Below are 23090 nucleotides of genomic sequence, written 5' to 3'. Positions count from 1 at the left end.
TTCTACATCAAACATTTGTAGGCAACGTTCATTTTTGTTGTATAATTTTATAAAAACCGTCTCGATATTTTTAAGATTTATTAATTTTTTTATAGAAGTCTGGCTCATTATATAACAAACGCAGTATTAACCCACTTGTACTTGCTTTGTACGCAAATTAGAAATGTATAGTTTGTGTTATTTAGTGAAATGGACTTTTATAAATAATGAATAAACAAACGGAAAAAAGCCAAAATTTGTTAAATGTCGCGTACCTATTTTTTTTCTTCCACTGTATTTTTTAAGAATTCAGATTGCAGAGATTATCCATTTTTACCTCAAACGCAACTATAACGTAAAAAACGTATAATAAACCTTAGCACTCGTTCTGCTTTCAAGTTGAAAGGCCTTGACCTTAAGCTGCAAACGTATATACATGCATGCACCAACATTTAACTCTCGCGAGTATGTACAAGGATATATATGTATGTATGTATCTAGTTAGCTTTAGGAATGGCGAGCCAGAGATGCCATCTGGGGAAAATTCCTGTTTTTTTTGTTGTTGAAATTTAACTTAATCTAGATGCATTTCTACATCAAAAAGAAAATTTTTGTAATATTTGTTGGATTTTTGTTCGATTTTTCTTTTTAAAAATTCAAAAAATTCCCCGCAATTCATTTTAATATTTACTTTTTTTAGAGCCCACTTTTTAGCAATCTGACTCATTAGTCGCAGTAATGCTACTTCAGAAAGAATTTCTTCAACCCTTGGTCGGTTAAAACCATGGCTGCGTAGTACCACGCTGACAGGTGTAGCACTTTTACACATAAACTTAGATATTAAAATTAACACCAGCGTTGCCGTTTTCATTCCGTTCGGGGTGTTTCACTTCTTTTTGAAGCTGAACAATACGTCACTCCCTCTCGCAACAACGCTCCTATTTTGAGAATGAATGACCATAGACGACATGAACGTAGAGTTGTATATGTACGTAAAAAAAAAATTGCAAATTGACACAGCGGTGNATCGGGGTGTTTCACTTCTTTTTGAAGCTGAACAATACGTCACTCCCTCTCGCAACAACACTCCTATTTTGAGAATGAATGACCATAGACGACATGAACGTAGAGTTGTATATGTACGTAAAAAAAAATTGCAAATTGACACAGCGGTGAAAAATTCTTATTCAATGTTGAGTGATTATAAAAAGGAAATAATATTATCATCGAAAGAGAAAATAAATCTTCTTCTATATAAAAAAAAAAAAATATTCATACTTTGTATGGAGAAAAATGTGTAGATATGTATTAAAAACAACGCGAATCCTTTGCCACTATCAAAATCATTATACCTAAATTGAATGGGCAAGAAACAGCATANTGGTGCAAAATTCTTATTCAATGTTGAGTGATTATAAAAAGGAAATAATATGATCATCGAAAGAGAAAATAAATCTTCTTCTATATAAAAAAAAATATTCATACTTTGTATGGAGAAAAATGTGTACATATGTATTAAAAACAACGCGAATCCTTAGCCACTATCAAAATCATTATACCTAAATTGAATGGGCAAGAAACAGCATACAAGAAATTTAAAATCCTGATTAAAGTTAAAATTTTTTATTAAAATTCCTTGAACTTTGCTTAATTTTGTATATTTAAAGCTTGAAACTATTATTTACAGTGTCTACATTATATGTTCATACAAAAACAAAGTAGTTTTTATTAATCAAAGCTGTATTTAGATATGTTTAAACTGTTACCAATTATAACTTAAAGCATAAAGATTTGGTTTAAAAGGCAGTTACTCTACTAAAGTCTCTTTTAAAAACTGTTGCATGCGGCACGCACCATCGGTGTATTGTCCTGTAAGTCGAGGATGGCAGCTTTAAAATCCATAAAGTTTCTGTATTTGTAATCCGTAAGTTTCTGTAGTATATAACCCCAAATACAAAAGTCCATGGGATTACAGACAGGTGAGCTCGGAGGACATTCGTCCTTGGGAATAAATAATTCCTTTTACCAATTTTAGAACGTACTATGTCTATTATGACGATATAAGGAGATCTTACCCATCCATATAACACATATTTACTATGTCATCGCTTAAGTAATATTTTCATACGCTATTTAAATAAAAAATATATCCAGTTTACTACTTAAGTTGATTTTAATATGTTTTATTGGCAAGTTTTGTATGAGCATATACTGGACACATTGTATATAGTTTTTTTTTTATAGCATGAACCATATTTTTGTAAAAAATAACAACAAATTTTAGCTTGCAAAACATTGTTAATATTTAAAAAAGAATAGGTTTGAGCAGATAATTGTATGCAGGCAAGTGTATGTTTATAACACAAATAAGTTTTACATACTTTAGCCAACGTTTTTACTTTGACACTACGGAAAACCCAAAAACGCTCCACTTTTTAGCTCATTTCACTCCGCTGGGAAATTTTGAAACGGCAACGCTGATTGACACTGAAAGGATAACAGAAAGATTTCGGAAAAAAGAAAAGCACAAATCTTTCTAAGTGGCTGAAGCAGGAAGCTTTCTGGTACTGAATGGCAATGCCTTTTGTTCAAAATACAAGTCAAGATTGCTTTTCATAAGCTAATCTAATTATGTTGGCTAAGTCTTCCAACAAAATAACCTAATAGCTTAAATTACTGGTCAAATGAAACACGCTTAATATTACTTAGATTTCAACAGTGCCAAAACAAAAAGCCAAGGTATATGATGGCGAAATAATGGGGGCTATCGCAGAATCCATCGTAGTCCGAATTTTTGTGAAATCTACTAAAATGCTACGGACGGGTGTATTTAAAATATACGCGGCGAACTACGATGGGTTCAGTGTAAATTACGTTTGCCGAATTTTTTATATGTAATTACGACACAATTCAAAAAATAATAATAATTAAAACTCTGTACTACTGTTAATCCATGTATAATTTTTACTACTTACAGTAGTAATCTTTTAGTACTTTAGTAATGATTAGACAAGGATTCGAGACATGAGCCAAGGGATTTTATTTTTTGATTTTAGAATTGCCGTTATTGCAGAGAACCGTCCATATGTAATATACATATTATAATATAACTACTATATATAAATAAAGTACCGCTTTTCTGTTAGATCTCGGCCGATTAAATGCTCCCAAATCTTAGCGCATGCGATTAAAATGCGAGATTTAAGCCGCAAAAGATTGCAATATCATATATGAAATTTTCATTTACGGCATTATTTCCCGAATTTTTATCACATAATTAAAAAAGTAATGCTCGACTCCTTTACGACCAAAAAAGTTTCCGAAACGTTGCGAGACTTGCGCTGAAGCTTTATGATTTGTATATTTCTAATTAAATTTTTGGTTTTGTATATATCAATTTAATTAATGAAAAATTGGATTTGGAAAATTTGTTTAATCAATTTTTGGAGTAGGTAATACCTATGCATAATCGCTTTATTGATAGAAGAATGTCTTCATCCAAACAAATCAAGTATATTGAAAATTTACAAATGAAAAATATAGTAAGAAACCAACCACCCATTGCCCAAATTATGGAACCAAATTAAAGATTAAATTTTATGAGTATATTTATAATAAAATAGATGATTAAATCAAGGTATGCCCAGCCCCTTGCTGGTTTGAGCTCGCCAGCCAATCAAAAATAATTTCCGCAAGTTCCATCTCGCCACAGTTCCGAATGAAGTGCCTACATAATAAAAGAAAAACCATATGGGTGAAATTATTTTGGGAATTTGGAGAATTAGCCCTCACAGAGTTGGCATCCCTAATGCTGATGCTTACAAACTGACACATTGATTTCATGGTTCTCGCATCAACTCTCCATCACTTACTCTGCAGCACTTAACACGATTCCTTCTCACGAGTCCTATCAAATTTCAAATTAGTTTTTTTCCACCACTCGATGCAGTCATTTGAACGTCGGACGCGTAAGAAATATTGTTTATTATACAAAAACATACTTAACTTAAGCAGTCCCTCAATGAGATTACTAGCAATATATGTAAATGCAGTACCTGTTACAGTGATACCTTCTTTACGACAGACACATGAAGTCCTTAATTTAATTTAAAATTCAATACTTGTGCATAGAGTATTCGATAAAGAACCTAAAAGTAAATAAAAAGATTTTCTGTTGTCTGATGTCGGTATAACAAAAATAAAAAAATATAAAATTATTTTTATTAAAATAACAAACGGTAATCATGTAGGCAATCTTAACAAAAAAAAGAGCACCAAACTTATTCGTCAGTACTTTCATATGTATGTAGATATCCTGCGGGAATTCCACTGACTCTATCGGGACCTTTATAATAATATAAAGCGGACTCATGTAAACAAAAGTGATAACCACTAAGTCAAAACCGAGTAAGTGTNAGAGCTCCAAACTTATTCGTCAGTACTTTCATATGTATGTAGATATATTTATAATAATATAAAGCCGACTCATGTAAACAAAAGTGATAACCACTAAGTCAAAACCGAGTAAGTGTTCATAAAGGAACTGATAGATGCAAAGACTTGTACGTGAAATTTTTAAATTTTGTGCAAAACATTCATGTACAATATGTATGTACGTTCTTACTACGCCGCAAGCAACCGCATGTTGCATCAACTTTTTAATCACCCACTGCCCTACATACACTAGGGTACATATCGAGATGTCAGAGCTAGTTCCACAGAGCCGGCTTTCGTTGACCATCAAATCATAAAAATGGCACACAGGAATCGCATCCAAGGGCAATCGCTTTAGCATCTCTACACAAGGACACCGAGTTATTGATTTTTCTTGCATTCTCACTACGTTTAGACATGTACATACATATGTATGTTCGTTCGTGCTTATATTTGTGTTGTGAGTATAAGCCCGTAAAATTTACAAAAAGAAGAAAAAATAGATTTTAAAAAAGTTGTTAAAAAGACGTTTCCACACAAATTTTCCATTTAAAATAAAATAAAGATTTAAAATTTAAATGGGCACTTGCATTGTAGGTACATTTGTACCTTTTTCATTTACAAGGTATATTAAGTACAATATATTGTATAATGAATTTTGTTTCTTATAATAAGAGGTGTCTTATCCTTACCGGTTAAATATTGCCAGTGTAAATGGTCTTTCACCTAATCGTTCTACACATAACAGCGAAATATTGCATAAATACTTATGGTTCAATACAATTTGCTAAAATGTCTGATTATTTCCTATTGAAATGGTAAATAATTTTAATTTCCAACACAAAATAGTAAACAAATGACGGCTTCTAATCATGAAGCTTTAATGATTAGGCGAAAACATGACTATGAATCGTAATGTACAGAGCTTCTAAAAGGGTCGTGATCTGTATGTAATACTCCAATATTGGCAGTAAAAGCTAGTACCGTCCGAAAACATTACAGTACAGATATATACATAAATAAACACGTACACAAAAATACTACTAGACTGTCTCATTTTGATTTCGGAATGCTTACACATTGAGAACTTAGCGTACTGCCAATATAGAAGTATTACATATATGGTTTCGGACCCACAAAGGCGGTTGAAAACTTTTCTCTCGCCAGCTCTCGCCTCAATCTGGCAGATCCTTGGCATCCAGCATAGTTACAATCTCTTTCATTGCCCCTAATATCTCGACCTAAAACACAGTGGGCCATCTGCCCATTGCAACTGAAAGTTTCTGCCAACGAAGTAAGGCTGTTTTTGCAGTGTTTTGGGCCACCAAGCTACGGAGACATAGACCAAAATCGTCCGGGCGTTCATGCGATAAATTCATTCTATTAATTTTGATTTCATCATGAAGAGCTTCATTTTGGAAACAATTCAAAGGCAATAGCCATGGCGCAATAAACAGGTGAAGTAATAAAAAAGCTTTCTCGATTTATTTTCTGACATTCGGCTGCCTTACTGCGATACCTAAACAAAAGCGGCAGCCGTTGTCTGGCTGTAAAAAAGTTCTCATGCCAATACAATTTGTATAAAGCATACCAAAACAACACGGCGTCAACGCTGAGCGGTTGGAAAATCCGATTTTGACAGGGCGTTAGGAAGTGAAGTTGGCTGCAGAAAACGGCGAAACTGTCATTTTCGTATTTCACACAAACAAACCCATGCTTGTTGTTGTTGTTATTTGTGCATTTGACGTGGCGTTGCCGCTTTTATTTAGGTATAGCAGTTATATACTACGTTTATACGCACGTATTATTTGCAAATAACAATTTACAAATTGGTAAACTTTGCCGTATAAACGTTGAGTTAATTTTTTATTTACAAGTTACTAAATCACGCAAATAAGTATTGATTAGTGGTACTATTTGCAAATAAGCGCAAGACGCCGCCATTCTTAGGTTCATTTTCTTTTTCGATGGCCATCTTATTGCCTATTTATAATCAAGACGTTGCCATATTTAACTTTTTTTTTTTTTCGATGATCCTATTGTTGCCTTTTGTCTGATTATAACAATATTAAAAAAGAATTTTTCACCATCGAATAAACAGTGCGTTAGGGAGTTATTTTTATTTGCAAATAGCTTACGCATAAACATAGTAATAGTCAAATTTTAAACGCAATCTTTCTTCTCGCTCTAATTACATCACCTGGTATAATTTCGCCATGGGAAATAGCCATTAAGATGTATGTATGTAAATAAATTTCAACTTACAACCACAAAAATTCTCAGTCAGTATTTTAAGATATTTATTAAGGTATTTATAATGTCGTTTTTTTTTTTGTTGTAAAAACATGATCAGTAAACTGAAACTATATGATATATTTTTATCTCGATTACAGCAAAGGTAACAACATGCCGCCAAACGCTACAGCAAATACACAATCCATAAGCAACTCCTTGGTTGCCAATGCCAGTGGTGATTCGAAATCTCTGACTGATAACACCACTGGTGTACTCTTCGAGCAAGATGCCGAAACCTATGATGGAGGCTTATTGAAGGACATTGAAAAGCTGAAGAAAGCTGAAAAACGAAGGTTTAAACTGGTTTGGCGAAACATAATTGCATTCGTCTATGTCCACTTAGCAGCTGTATATGGACTTTATTTGATGTTGACATCGGCCAAATGGCAAACTATTTCATTAGGTGAGTATTTTCTGTTCATAAAATTTCCAATCATACTTACATATGTATGTATGTATGTATGCACATACACAATAAGGCCATATGGTCTTATTTCCATTTTGTTTTGGAAATAAAACCATATGACGTTATTTCCAATATAGAAGTGAAATAAAGTCATATTCAAAATTGTACAAATGAGTAACACAGTCATAATTGAAACTACAACCGCTTCAAGTAAAAATTGATATCTGGCCACACTATTTGTGGATCACATTTTTCCTATTAATTGACCGTGAGTGTGTTTCTGTATTTATCAGTCCGGATCTAGAAGAGAATATTCGTGTAGTTCATGAGGCACAATGGTTATAAAGAAACAGAAGAGAATGAAATTTTTTTGCAAAAACTTACTTGGTTTCTCTTGCGCCATTATTTTCATGTAATATTCTATAAATTCCGTACTAGAGACGAAATGAAAAGAATGCGTTCAGATTATCCGGCCCCATATTATCCGGGAACAAAGTTTTAATCAATTAGTGAACAGAAAAATGTATTCCGAATGTTCATAATGTGAATAAAGAAACTCTCGCCTTGTGTTAACATTGTTACGGTAATTTTCCAGCTTACTTACTTACTCCAGGACACTTGGGAAAATCATTGGTAATCATCAAATTATTTCTTCAGAAGGGGTATCAAATATACGCATTTTAAGGTCCCTGTATTACGAATCCGGGAACGGGAATTTACTTTTTTAATATTTCAAAAGTTTTCTATAGAAAATATATTCCGAACATTATTTACAATGTTAACTCCTGGCGGCACCTTAACATCATAAAAACTAGCGACCTTTCTTAAAAACTATTTTGAGTACCAATAATTAAAATAATTATGATTTAAGTTTTCAAAATTCGGTTAAGCCATATGCAATATTAGGTGCGTTCGTTTAAAATATCCAACAGAAACCAACCAACTGCCAAATTCCGGCGAAATGTCATCTGTTCGCTCACAAGAGAGAAATATCCAAAATAGTACGCGAACAGAAAATTTGCAGAAACTTGCAAGTTAGACGAACAGCTGATATAATTTTTGTTTACATACAAAAGTGTAAAATTTAAAACGTACGAAAAGTCATCGCAAAGTGTTATACTGACACAGTTTATTGATTAAACAAATAACTACTTATTTCTTACAAGTTTAATTTGTCGCATTTTGTAATTTTTATCTTCCAAACCATCAAATTAAATTTTGTGATTTGCGTAAATGCCAACCAGCTGTTTTTGATCAGCTGTTTCCCTGTTGGCAAATTGCTGTTGGCAAAAATTTTTCCAACAGAAACTAACAGCTTCCCCTCAAAATGAAATGTCACTTTGCTCTCTCAATTTCCCCTACTTTGCAAGTTTTTTTGCGTACGCGAACGCAAAAACCTGTAAGTTTTGGTTAAACATGAACAATTAACAGCTACGCGAACGAACCTATTTTTGCACGCACAACTCCTTTTAGAGTAAGCGACCTTCGGCCGCACTTCAAAGTACCAGCTCTGGCCGTACCAATATCTCGGCTACGCTATTACCCACAGTGTTATGTGCGCGCCGAAGTTCAGTTTAGTGGTTCTTTGTTCCATATTATTGGATTTTGGAAAGTAAATATAGTTTCATTCCAGGTGCTTCACGATTAATAGGATTTAAAGGAAAAGCTCTTTTCGCTATTACTAAACCTTATGGAACGTGGCGACCGGGAACGACAGTCCGTAAAAACCTGCAAATCTCTGAAGCACCTAGCTTTCTTCGCAACGCCTTATAAGAACTTTTGCGTTGACCAATACAAAAATAATTTTACTATGCAAAAACGGTTTGTAATGTAAAACTAAAATTTAGGTTGAAAGGACTGAAGAGTATGACCTTGCTTACTCATATGCCAAGAATAATAGCGCTGAAATAACATTTGGGTTAAGTACTAATCTCCTTCGATGCTATGAGCTTTTATTTCCACCTGTGGGATATCAGCGAGTATTGCAAAGTTTGCCGAGAGTGCGGAATCTTCTTCTATAATCTTTTTATATTCTAGGTTACGTCCGAGGCCACTCTCTATATACCAGTTAAAGCCCCATGAAAATCCATTCAGTACAGTATCTACAGTTTTATTATAGTACTAGCCAAACCCGCTTGCTTCGCGGCGCCCAATAAGGTCTTTTTCGTAGGCCAAGAATAGTAGCGCTGTAATACCATATCGAATACTAATCCCTTTCGATGTCATGAGTTTTACCGATGGTCTCTCTGAGATCTCTGCCAAGCGTGCGTAATATTCTTCTATGATCTTGCAACTTCAGCATTGGACCGATGTACCTCTTCTTCTTCTTATTTGGCGCTGTAACCGCCTAAGCGATTTTGGCCGAGTCCAAAACAGCACGCCAGTCATTTCTCTTCTGTGCTAACTGACGCCAATTGAAAATGCCAAGTGAAGCCAAGTCCTTCNTTGCTCAACGTCATTTTACACAGCCGTATTAGTTTCGCGGGGATACCAAATTCAGACATCGCGGCATAAAGGCAACTTCTCTTCGTGCTGTCGAAAGCGGCTTTGAAATCGACAAATAGATGGTGTGTGTCGATCCTATTCTCGCGGGTCTTTTCCAAGATTTGGCGTATTGTGAATACCTGATCTATGGTGGATTTTCCAGGCCTAAAGCCACACTGATAAGGTCCAATCAGCTCGTTGACGGTGGGCTTCAGTCTTTCGCACAATACGCTCGATAAGACCTTGTAACCTATGCTTAGAAGGCTAATTCCGCGGTAGTTGGCGCGTATGGCGGGGTCGCCTTTCTTGTGGATTGGGCAGAGCACTGGACCGATGTACCATGTAAGCCAATAAAAGTCCTTATAAGGAAACTAAAGAGCATAGATGAGCATTTTCAGTTAAAGGAGGGCCAAGAATCCTCGCATTATGAATTTCAAGCTGATTTCATAAAAGATAGCGGGTTCATTTTTAGGAAACGAATTTTTCATTATACAAGTAGCTCACTTTACGAATATGAACGCTCTGTGTTTCAAATCGAATGATATCATTTATGCAAGTATTAATGCCAAGAGAAGACGCCTCGATCCTGGTGCAGTACCATCAAAGATGTTACCTGTTATTTCATCAGATGAGAGGTAATAATCAAAGTGTGGGTATGTTCTCAAATGCACTAGGGCAAAGGCATATCGTGAAAATAACAACCGCACTGCGCCAAACAGATGTGAAGTATCGCATAAAATTTATACTTTCGCCAATTNCCATCAAAGATGTTACCTGTTATTTCATCAGATGAGAGGTAATAATCAAAGTGTGGGTATGTTCTCAAATGCACTAGGGCAAAGGCATATCGTGAAAATAACAACCGCACTGCGCCAAACAGATGTGAAGTATCGCATAAAATTTATACTTTCGCCAATTTAGTAATAGTAGATGGTCCTTAATCTTAATGTGTATATACATACATATTTACATACATATATAGGGAAATATTTTGAGATGAGGACATTCTGCGTACTGGCATACTGTTTCCGAGACAAACCAGCTGCACTGCCGAGTGCGGTTTCTGTACCTTCGTCAACACTATTTATATGTGTAAATATCAGTAAATAGTTATTCACAAAAAAAATACAATTTAATGACTTATTTATTTGCTAAAATCAAGATAAACAGGAAATTTCTAGTGCAACTCGCATAAGTTCTGAAAAAAAAAATATTGAACATATTGAAAAACACCCTATCACAGAATTCGGTTCCAAACCAAAGCCGAAAGAGGGTTAATGTAAACAAATATATGTACGAATGGTTTACATTTAAATTTTCAAATAAGCGTACATCAAATATTGATTTCACTTTGTTTATTACATCATGATTTCATCGAAGTTTGAATTGTCATTTCAGGCAGGCTTTGAAATATTAATTATACAAAAAATTTTATTTCGAATTTTATTTGTCCAAGCTAAAAAAAAAACCAATTCCTAGTGTTTTGCAAAATTTTTTGTTAATTAATTTAGTTAGTTAATTTTTAGTTATAGTTGCAAATTTTTTGTGCATTTCCCCAAGTTATAGGCCTGTAAATAATAAACAAAATAGCTAATTCAATTGTGGAACTTAAAATTCAACAGCGATAAAAAAAGTGTGTGAATAATGGATCATTTTAATGTGCCTAAGAAAGTGAATAGGCACGTTTTAAAAGCGTTGGGTGCTTTGAGCGGCGGCGATCGCAATCGAATCATCGTCACGTCAAGTATAATAAATCAAGTGAAGTATCAAATGCGAAACCTAGTACCAGTTCCGAATCTTGAGAGGGCCGTACAGAATTCTTTGAAGAACCTCAGTGAAATTGGCTTGATTGATCGACGTGGCATGCATCGCTATGCTCTTGGACGTTCCGCTGCCGCTATGCAAGGGCCCAGTGCTCAATCCAATTCTAAAACCCCAGACCGTCGTGTATTTCGTGGCAATGTAAGCATATTTGTCAAATATAATACTTCATTATACATCTGTATGTATGTACGTCTGTTATCGCTTCCAATTAGGATCCACGGCGATGTAGTCGTAGCAGATTAGATCCCAATATGAAACGTGGGCGAGCCTGCAGCGAAGAAGAATCTCTTTCTGGCGATGAATTTGACCGAACACGCAAACGTATGCGTANAGAACTTAAAATTCAACAGCGATAAAAAAAGTGTGTGAATAATGGATCATTTTAATGTGCCTAAGAAAGTGAATAGGCACGTTTTGAAAGCGTTGGGTGCTTTGAGCGGCGGCGATCGCAATCGAATCATCGTCACNTTAGTTAGTTAATTTTTAGTTATAGTTGCAAATTTTTTGTGCATTTCCCCAAGTTATAGGCCTGTAAATAATAAACAAAATAGCTAATTCAATTGTAGAACTTAAAATTCAACAGCGATAAAAAAAGTGTGTGAATAATGGATCATTTTAATGTGCCTAAGAAAGTGAATAGGCACGTTTTGAAAGCGTTGGGTGCTTTGAGCGGCGGCGATCGCAATCGAATCATCGTCACGTCAAGTATAATAAATCAAGTGAAGTATCAAATGCGAAACCTAGTACCAGTTCCGAATCTTGAGAGGGCCGTACAGAATTCTTTGAAGAACCTCAGTGAAATTGGCTTGATTGATCGACGTGGCATGCATCGCTATGCTCTTGGACGTTCCGCTGCCGCTATGCAAGGGCCCAGTGCTCAATCCAATTCTAAAACCCCAGACCGTCGTGTATTTCGTGGAAATGTAAGCATATTTGTCAAATATAATACTTCATTATACATCTGTATGTATGTACGTCTGTTATCGCTTCCAATTAGGATCCACGGCGATGTAGTCGTAGCAGATTAGATCCCAATATGAAACGTGGGCGAGCCTGCAGCGAAGAAGAATCTCTTTCTGGCGATGAATTTGACCGAACACGCAAACGTATGCGTACAAACAACAAGCAACTCGGGCATTGTGGTCGTTGGGCACATTTGCCGCGGGTGCGACAGCACCACCAAAAGATTCACCCAGCCGATCAGCTGTGCCGTATAAGGGCACCAATCGATACACCTTTGATTTCTCAAGACCTCTACTCAATACATCACCAACAAACGATCTTGCAGGAATGTTTTCATCCTAAAGCCTGTCGAGATCCACTGGGAATCATCATCAGTGGAATGATAAGTAATGCAACATCGGACCATATGCTTGCTAATGTGACACCCGCACTATCGCTTGAGATAGCTGAAATCTCAGATGATGTAAAAAAAATTGTGGATGTGCGCAAAATAGTCGAGACCCCACCGTTACAACAGCAAAACGAGAAGGAGCTGGAAATGGAAGAATACGAAGAACGTGAGGAAGGAGTGCAAACTGAGAACATATCGTCAACGGCAGTCTCTGACCACCAAAATGCAACCACATGCCGCGAAACGGCATCTAAGGTCAAGCAAGCGGTGCAAAAAGTGCAAAACGCTAGCAAAATCATAACAAATCAAAATCCAGTCACAAAAATTGGTTTGTCTCACCGGGCAATGACCACATCCAACGCCTTGGCGGCTACATCTGAAAATTCATCCAAGTCTCTACTGCCCGATTACACAAAGTCTTATATTAAATGATAAATGTGCACTTTGCTCGAAATCACAATTGGTTTTTCGGGCTTTTTTGTTGTAAATTAAATGTGAGTTCCTCAATTATATAACCTCTCCCTTGAAAATAAATCGTCGAAACGACTTCATTGAAGGGGTCACGTAATACAATATTGCTAATTTTATTTGTATGTCATAAAAAACGGATTTATTTCGACGATTATTTATTCGTCTGATTTTAGTAGGCGCATTCTTTTGCAACCGAGCTACAAAAGAACACTCGGTAAAATTACGAAATACATGCTAAGGAACAACACAAACTTGGCTATTTATTCGAGTTCAGCCAGGTCGATTAAAAAATAACCGACCAGAAGTGTAGTGTTGTTTAATGCAAAAACTGCTCTATTGTGAATTGTTGATGGGAAAGTGGTTAGGGAAATTTTTGTTTCCTTGTATTCATGATTTATGTTTTAAATAAGTATATGCATATATTAAGCGATTACCTCGCATAATTACTCATTTCCATTGGTGTTTGTATATAAGCCCCATTCAACTTATCACGTTTACTGCCAGATACCAACAGGGTTGCTTAAGTAGCTAAAAGGAAATTTTACTCGAGCTGAGTGTTCTTTTGTCGCTCCTTTACAAAAGAATGCACCTAGTATTATTAAAAAAAAAAAACAAGTCATTAATAAAATATTGTGTGTAGGGACTAGAGGTTTACGCCGACTGGCTTTGCGGCGGCGACGTCCTCAAATTGAAAAAGAATCGGCGGCGGCGGCGACGAAGAAGGTCCTATGTACATTAGGGAGGTCCAAAGGCAGTAAAGTCGGCATTGTAATGGTCTCACCTCCTAGGATTGTTCTATATCGAAAAAAGTATATCCCTATTTATTTTGAAATCAAAAAATATTTAGAGGTCGCTCTTCTTCTTTATTGGCGCTGTAACCGCCTAAGCGATTTTGGCCGAGTCCAAAACAGCACGCAAGTCATTTCTCTTTTGTGCTAACTGACGCCAATTGGAAATGCCAACTGAAGACATACAATCTACATACAATCTTTCGCAGAATCTCTCTCGAAAACTCCAAGAGCCGCCTCATCAGATGCTTTCATTTTCCATGCCTCCGCGCCATACACCAGCACAGGCATAATGAGTGACTTATAGAGTGTGATCTTTGTACGACGAGAGGACTTTCTTTCTCAATTGCCTACTCAGCGCAAAGTAGCACTTGTTGGCAAGAGTGATTCCGCGTTGGATTTCCATGCTGACATTATTATTGGTGTTAATGCTGGTTCCCAAATAAACGAAGTCGTCTACTTTTTCAAACTTGTAACTGTCAACAGTGACGTGGGTGCCAAGACGCGTATGCTCTGACTGTTTGTGTGCTGACAGGAGATACTTCGTTTTGTCCTCGTTCACCACCAGACCCATTCGGTTTGCTCCTATATCCAATCCCGAGAAGGCAAAACAGAGGTAGCCCTTTTTTCACCGATAATATCGATGTCGTCGGCATATGCCAGCGCTCAAAGTTTTCCATGTATTTTTATATGGGGAAAAAACCAATTTTCGTAGAAATGGTATAGAATTCTTGAAAATCAATCTTTTTCGATCGGAAAGCTCTGGTTCTCTTTAGGAGACTTTCAATAATAATACCCTATTGTTTATTTAACCATTTTTTAATACTAACGATTTTTTTATTGTTCCCCCATTATATTTTTCGGGGTTCTTTAATTTGTAGTTGCGATGAAAAAATGGTTAAATAAACAATTGGGTNATTTCAATAATAATGCCCTATTGTTTATTTAACCATTTTTTAATACTAACGATTTTTTTATTGTTCCCCCATTATATTTTTCGGGGTTCTTTAATTTGTAGTTGCGATGAAAAAATGGTTAAATAAACAATTGGGTATCATTATTGGGAATCTCCTACAGATAAACAGAGTTTTCCGATAGAAAAATATNCTTTCAATAATAATACCCTATTGTTTATTTAACCATTTTTTAATACTAACGATTTTTTTATTGTTCCCCCATTATATTTTTCGGGGTTCTTTAATTTGTAGTTGCGATGAAAAAATGGTTAAATAAACAATTGGGTATCATTATTGGGAATCTCCTACAGATAAACAGAGTTTTCCGATAGAAAAATATTGAATTTTAAGAATTCTATACCATTTCTGCGAAAAGGTGTTTTTCCCCATATAAAATACATGGAAAACTTTGAGCGCTTTGAGCGACCTCTAAATATTTTTTGATAGCAAAGTAAAAAAATAGGGGCATATTTTTTCGGTATAGAACAATCCTAGGGGGTGAGAGCATAAAAATTACGACTTTACTTTTTCACATGCATTTTCGGACCACCCTAATGTACATGCATACGTGGTTTTCCATGTTCTCTACAGGTACGTATGTATGTACTATTTAAATTAAAAAAAATAAAAAAATTAAAAAAGTCAGGTATCGGAGTATTTAATCTTATCTCCCGTTATGTTAAATTACGGAGTTCTTACGATTTTTTGTGGGTCGTAGATTGGTCGCAATCTTGAAAACAAAAGTTTTCAACTTTTTTCCTTAAGCAGAAAAGAAAAACTTAACCTTAAACATTTCCAATATTATAACAAAACCCTTTATACAAACAGTTTTGCCCAATTCGCAGAGTTTTGCAATTTTGTCATCGAAGTCAAAATCCACTTGTTTTTTGTAACGTCATGCCAGCGCGTATATTTACTAATATTTTTAAATCGCTACTACCAACAGTTGTAATTTTTTACTGAATAAGGGTCCATTTAATTGCTATGCAAATCTGGAAAAATCTTTTTAAAATTTATACTTTTCATTTTTTTTTTAACATTTTGTCATGTTTGTGAATGTCCCCTTAGCGTTAAAAATTTGTATGTGTCATAACTTTTTGCTGTTGTAGTATTGAAAAAATCAACTCCTATGGAAAAAATCGTCTGATTACCAGTGCTCGATCCTAATCTTACTGTAATAAACGGTTTCGACCGATAAACGTGTTTCCTATGTTTTTTCTGAGATATTTTTTTTTTGTGGAAAAACCACGGAGATCGTATACCTGGTTAGGGGCCCAAATTAGGTAAAAAAAAAACTGTTTTAAAAATGTAATTTTCATTTTGTAATTACCCAACCGGACTGAAAGTGAGCTGTTCTCCTAAGGAGCAAGTAGGGGGCAGTAGAAAAGCATAGTAAAAAATTATTTTTTTTTTGGATTTCTTGCAATGCCCAGAAATAAATATCATTTTGAGTAGTTACATAAAAGTACCAGGTTGACCGAGCTTGACCCGGAGTGCATATACCCTGCAAACCATTTTTACAGAGTATTCTGAATCGTAAAGAATTTTTAAAGAATTCGGAAAGATCCCATCCGATTTTTTGCCGAATTTTCTAAAATGAAATAAATTACGCACACTTCCATTCTTTTACGAAATTTCGGAAGAAAATCGGTAAAGAAATGTAAATAATGCTGCTATGTGAAGAATTTCTTGCAGACTTTTTTCAGAATTTTCTTTATTTTTCGTACAGAAATTTCTTTACGACTTCGTGTCAACCACTTCATATAATTTTCTTTGAAGATTCGGAAAAAAATCGTTACAGAAATCAGATACTCCTAAAGATTTCGTTAAGATTTCGGGAACTTTGGTTTGCAGGGTACTTCTTAAGTATTTAAAGATGGATAGCTTTAAAAAAATATTTTGGCAAAAAAATAAATTGGATTTCTGGGATATAATTCTGGTTCATGGTTTCTTTAGGAGGCTTGTGGGAGATTGTTCTGATGGTGCTCCTGTATTACTCGTTAAGGAGGTTTCATGTATCATATTTCTGTATGCATTGCCTGATTGCTTGTTTGGGAGGTCAAAGGGATTACTCGCCCTCCTATGACATCCAGTGTTAAAGGGAGCATACAAAATAACATGGTTATACACAGAAGTATAGGGAGCAATGGGGAGTTGCTAGAGAGGTCTCATCGAGCAATTGAACGATGATCCCAAATTCTACTGGGTTGGTACAAACATGTATGTATGTATTAGGGATATTAATCCCTTGATCCCCGCTTTGCTAAGAATCCCGGAATATTAGGGATTTGTTTATTTAATTATTAATATTTTTTTATAAATGTCTAGCCTATTATCAGGGCAGAAAAGTTAAACTTTTGCTTGGAATTGCTTATTTTGCTTATTCAGAGTTTCCAAGCTTAATTTAAAGTTCATGCTTATTTTGCTTATTTCAATGTATAAAGTTAAGCACGGACCTTCTAAGAAAACGGTCAATAAATAATTTGCTATTATTTCGTGCGTGTGAATATTTAGAAGTGTCCTAGGAGTTTTGACATCTTTCGAAATAATGGAACGGGCATATATTTCTGTTGGAAACAAGGGTACCTTGTACTCTTCGCAAACAAACTTTAGCAAACCATAGCAGAAAGCATAGCAAATTTCTTAAGAACTTCGTACTGCTTAAGAAAATTTGGCTGAACGAATTTTTCCTGACCATTTCAATTCAATTTCAATTTCATTTCAATTGCATTTCTGCTTGGGTGTAAAAATTTTAAACCAATGGTTTGTCTCTACGGGAAGGCATTGGTGTTAATGAAAAGAATAAATACAATTTATCTCAAATGGAAAACAACGGAGGAAATGATGATTAACGTGCACCGATTTCGCTGAAATTTGCCACGTTAAAATTCATTCGATTTCGATGAAATTTAGTTTGTACTCTCTCCTTTATTACTCAAAGCAAAATTCCATACGAATCGGAAGGATTCGATTTTTATTGAAAGATTTCGTATTATTTTGGCCATGTTGAATTTTCAGTGCCTCTTTTGGGCTTAGCAAATTGGCCTTCATTGAATATAAGCGAAAAAAATAAAACAAGTGCCTTAAGCCTTCTAAAATTTCTCTTGTTTCCTATATAAAAATATGAGTTTTCATAAAATGTGGACTGGACTTATCAACTTTTCACTCTATGCTTGCTTAGAACGCATTTTAGCCGCTTGAGAATTGTGGATATTAAATCTGGTTTTTTGTGTCTTGCTTTCTTCACAGCACTGTTCTTATATTTGATTTCTGGACTGGGTATAACAGCCGGTGCTCATCGCCTTTGGGCTCATCGTGCGTACAAGGCCAAATGGCCCTTACGTCTGATTTTGATGGTTTTCAATACAATCGCCTTCCAGGATGCAGCCTACCACTGGGCACGTGATCATCGTGTACATCACAAATATTCGGAAACCGATGCTGATCCCCATAATGCTACACGGGGCTTCTTCTTCTCTCACGTAGGTTGGTTAATGTGCAAAAAACATCCCCTGGTGAAAGCCAAAGGCAAAGGCGTGGATTTGTCCGATTTGCGCGCTGATCCGATTTTAATGTTCCAGAAGAAGTAAGTAAAATATGGATTTACACTAGAGAAATTTATGTATACTAATAGGTATTTCTGATGTTCTAGATATTATTTGATTTTGATGCCGATTTTGTGCTTCTTGTTGCCCACCACGATTCCTATGTACGTATGGAATGAGAATTTCGTCAATTCATGGTTTGTTGCTGCTATGTTCCGTTGGTGTTTCACTTTGAATATGACTTGGCTGGTGAATAGCGCTGCACATAAATTCGGAGGAAAGCCCTACGACAAGTATGTGCACTCCTTATCTATTAATCTATCTATCCTTAACGGGTATATGTACATACATACATATGAACATATGTATATGATGTACATACCCAATAAACATTGTGGCGAACGTTCGAAAATGGCGTTCAATATCCAATATGCATATGCTAGGGCTCGGGATCTCATGCACAAAAAAATCTGGAATATGCGCATATAATATGTACCCAAAATTTAGAAGCATTCACCATAAACGAGTAAAATATACAATTAAAAATAATTCCCTAATATTTTATGGCCGGACTCTGTACATAATGCGATACGAAAAGGCAATGCGGGGCGATAGGCAAATACTCGTAAGTAATACGCTGTGCGATTGCCTATCGCATCGCATTTTTCCTTCGCATCGAATTACAGAGTAGCCGCCCCAGCTCTCTCCAACAGTCCGCCAATAGTTGAGATCTAACAGAGGTAGAAGAGAGTTTTTAATGGCCGCTTTGATATCCGAGAAAATATTTAGATGAATATTTCGGAACAAATTATAGGTATTTTTTGTGGCCCGAGATTTCGCACTAAATTTAAATAGTGGTAAATCAAAAAAAGCAAAAATATGCGCAGAAAAAACATATCCNAATAGTTGAGATCTAACAGAGGTAGAAGAGAGTTTTTAATGGCCGCTTTGGTATCCGAGAAAATATTTAGATGAATATTTCGGAACAAATTATAGGTATTTTTTGTGCCCAGAGATTTCGCACTAAATTTAAATAGTGGCAAATCAAAAAAAGCAAAAATATGCGCAGAAAAAACATATCCTCGTTTAAAGTACAAAACTGCGTATCGTCATTCTGCAAAACCGCGTAACTGACATATGCAGCGGTTTTGTACTTTAAACGACGATATGCATTTATTGTAAAATATACTAAAATATGTGGTATATGTATGCAAAAACAGGTATTTTTGGAAAATATGCAAAACCATGCATTTACTGCAAAATATGCAAAAATATGCAATAACGATTGAATGCCATTTTAAAGGAAATTTCATGATTCGTAAAGATAACTTAACCATTTCCATTTGAAGATGCCCAATAAAAACAGGCATTTTCATGAGATTCCGAGCCCTGCTCATAACCAACCTTAATTTTCCAACGTTCATAGTATATTGGAAATACACTGGAAATGGGTTCGAAAAAAAAACTGAAAACCGTAGTAACAAGAGGGAAAGTGAAATTCTTGAAGGGAAATATAAGACAATCACTCTCTCTCATTAAAATTTCAATTCGATAATGGGGGGAATTTCGAATTCATAACGAAGGGAAAATACATTGGATAACGCAGTTTCCCTTTTTGCTGGTCTAGTTCTCGAATCGAATACTAACCTATTCCACATTCAGACTTGAAAAAAAAAATATTTGTTTTCCATTTGTTTAGATATAGTAAAATTATTATTTACATGTTTTTTTCGTAGATTTATCAACCCATCAGAAAATAAATCGGTAGCCATCTTCGCTTTCGGTGAAGGCTGGCACAATTATCATCATGTATTTCCATGGGACTACAAAACGGCTGAACTTGGCGATTATTCCCTGAATATTACCACGGCTTTTATTGATTTCTTTGCCAAAATCGGCTGGGCCTACGATCTAAAGCAGGTGTCACATGACATCATCGAAAAGCGCGTCAAACGCACTGGCGATGGCTCTCATGCGACTTGGGGTTGGGGAGATAAAGATCAGTCTAAGGAAGAAATGGCGGACGCGCTAATTACACACAAAAAAGACGAATGAAGCAAAGATAACACACAAGCAGCGAAGAGCAACAGAATCAACGCGGCGTGTGTGAACAACTGTCAGAGCGGTCATCTGTAAGATAAAAAGCATATACATATAACTGATTAGGAATGGGTTAAACAGTTGTTGTAGGGGTGTGCGAAGGTGTCAACACTGCAGTAATCAATCTAATAGCATTTTTCAAGTCGTTTTAAAAAGGTAACTGATAAATAAAAAACTATATATATTGCACGGCATCAAATAGCTTAAACTAAGCATAAGTTTTAGATTGTAAACAAGTCTTGTAAAACTTTTTATGCAAAATCAATGTTATACATACATACATACATGCGTGCATTTAAAATTATTTTTCTTCCATATTCAGAATTAAACCTACTTTCAAATTCGAAGAGAATATCGAAGAGCTCTCGCTGTCTCAAGGGGCTTTTCTTCCTAAGCGTAGATGGCTTATATGTAACTGTGCTAACAATATCATGGAAATATATAAGTATAAGTATACGAAAATGCAAACGAATTTATAATAAATTTGAAAAGTTAAATCAAATTCAAATACCATTGTAATAGAGAAAGTTAAAGAAATTTGTTTGCACTCTAAATTTTTAGTGAATCTAAATGCAATGAAATATGTATATGTATTGGGGTATACATACATGAAATATTTTTAACACTACTTTCAAAGGTAACATTTCCAAATTACTGCTAACAGCACGCTTAATAATGTATGTAGTACTACAAATGGGGTTCTTAGTATTTATGAATAAAACAGATATATATAAAACATGTTATTTCTAAAAATAAATATAAACTATTACATATAAATTGTTGAGTAATACTAACCAAATAGAAGCAACTATTTTTTAACATTATAGTGATTCCATTATCCTAATTTACATTAAAAAATATGTTGGCCAATGTGAAAGAAATTTAAATACAAAAGAAAAGAAACGAATGTGCAGTTTTACTGAAGTTTGATGAATAAAACTTGGCTATTTATGCTACAGACAGGCACGTAACAAGAACGATAGAATACAAGATTGCGCCTATCAGAGAGGATTTTTGAGAATAAATTTTGTGTGACGTCACACTGGTGCGATTGCGAGAGAGAAATGCCAAAACGTAAGCAAGAATGGAAGAAGAAAAAATGTTGCAAGGAAAACGCAAACAAGTTGCACAAGTGTGACGTCATACAAACAACGATTCTGTCAAATTCACTGAGAGAGGAATAGCGGTACCGTGATTGGCGCAACCTCTATTTCTCTCAATCGTGGGTACGTAAGCATACCCAGTTTACCACTGATGAAAGTTAAACCCTTGGTTTTTATATTCTCCGTTCCTAATAACGATACGCTATAATCAAGGAAGCTGCTATACTCGCAAAAGAGCGTGGCCATCAGCGTCAGGTAGTTCCCGGCGGTATAACTGTAATTTACCCCCTGGTGGGGAAAAATATATTCCGACCAATTGATAACCTCCTAATTTTTACAAGCTTTTATTATGTTTCACGTGTTTTTAATCAAATATTTCAGTCAATTTTTAACCAACTTCCCGATGGGCTAGAGACTTGAAACTGCAGACTAATGTATACATAAATTATCAGAGGGGAGATTCTGTAACCAGTTAGCGACAATTTTCGAATCGGTATCGCACATTCATACCAAGTGCGATAGTGATCGGAAAATTATCGCTAACTGGTTACAGAATCTCCCACCAGAATGAAGAGAGAAGTCGGTAAAGCCATGACTGTCTGTCCGTCCGTCCGTCCGTCCAACTGCATACACGATAACTCGAGCAAAAATTTAGATATCTGAACGAAATTTGGTATATAGGTTGCCCTTTTCCAAGGTAGGTTTTGAAAATGGGCGAAATCGGATTGTAACCACGACCACTTCCCATATAACGGTAATTTTCAGAAATAAGAATACTGCGATAAATCAGTAACTACTGAAGCTAATTGACTAAAATCGATAATTGCAATAACCGCTTAGCAGGAAATTTGATTATAGTTTTTTTTTTTTATTTTGGCGTTGCGCCGCCCACTTGTGATCAAAAATGTGTATCTGTATCGGTAACCGATTTATAAATTTCTACCAAAACTCGGTGCACTTAATAGCCTTGGTACGAAAATGGAAATACTTCTTTGATTGTTTATTTTTTGATGTTGGTCGGAAACTGGGCTTGAACCCAGGCCCTGCGGAATAGTAGCGCGCACTGCTAACCACTACAGCACAGCGGCAGCATATTACTTACATGAAAAGAAATAACTCCACAAAGAATTTACCCGATAGGTGGCGCAGGAGACCAGACGTTTGGAAAACCCGTATTTCTTGTCTGATTTGGTTCTGATGTCTATGCAGTGCTGTGTATGCGGTTTTATAGCCCTCACAATTTTAGTCTGAGGAAGTGCAAGTTTCAGCCGACTAAAAAATCGCGTTGATTTTTAACGATTTTTTTTTTTGTTTGCTAAAAACAAAATTTTACCTTTAAAACTTGCAAATA

At 35.4% G+C, this 23090-nt stretch overlaps 2 protein-coding genes across 5 annotated transcripts; both read left to right on the top strand.

Annotated features, from left to right (window-relative positions):
• Positions 1 to 3847: 3847 nt before the first annotated feature.
• Desat1 (Desaturase 1) lies at positions 3848 to 21543 on the top strand. 4 transcript variants are annotated; one of them, XR_001847710.1, is made up of 6 exons: positions 3848 to 3947; positions 6807 to 7111; positions 18241 to 18577; positions 18644 to 18829; positions 20273 to 20792; positions 20959 to 21543. XR_001847710.1 is itself a non-coding variant. In XM_017617759.1 (5 exons), exons 2-5 carry the CDS (start codon positions 6820 to 6822, stop codon positions 20589 to 20591), a joined length of 1134 nt encoding a protein of 377 aa, XP_017473248.1. In that variant the 5' UTR covers positions 3848 to 3947; positions 6807 to 6819; the 3' UTR covers positions 20592 to 21540. The 4 variants fall into 4 exon arrangements, 3 of the variants coding, with proteins under 3 accessions (XP_017473248.1, XP_017473250.1, XP_017473249.1); XM_017617759.1 differs by having other exon boundaries at positions 20273 to 21540; XM_017617761.1 differs by lacking the exon at positions 3848 to 3947 and adding an exon at positions 4262 to 4281 and having other exon boundaries at positions 20273 to 21540.
• vrs (versager) lies at positions 11919 to 13534 on the top strand. The gene is made up of 2 exons (XM_017617762.1): positions 11919 to 12345; positions 12420 to 13534. Exons 1-2 carry the CDS (start codon positions 12028 to 12030, stop codon positions 13206 to 13208), a joined length of 1107 nt encoding a protein of 368 aa, XP_017473251.1. The 5' UTR covers positions 11919 to 12027; the 3' UTR covers positions 13209 to 13534.
• Positions 21544 to 23090: the final 1547 nt, after the last annotated feature.

Source organism: Rhagoletis zephyria, unplaced genomic scaffold, assembly GCF_001687245.7.
Source record: "Rhagoletis zephyria isolate East Lansing unplaced genomic scaffold, Rhagoletis_zephyria_1.1 Rzeph_scaffold_01483, whole genome shotgun sequence".
NCBI lineage: Eukaryota > Metazoa > Arthropoda > Insecta > Diptera > Tephritidae > Rhagoletis > Rhagoletis zephyria.
This window is presented reverse-complemented; position numbering and strand designations above follow the sequence as displayed.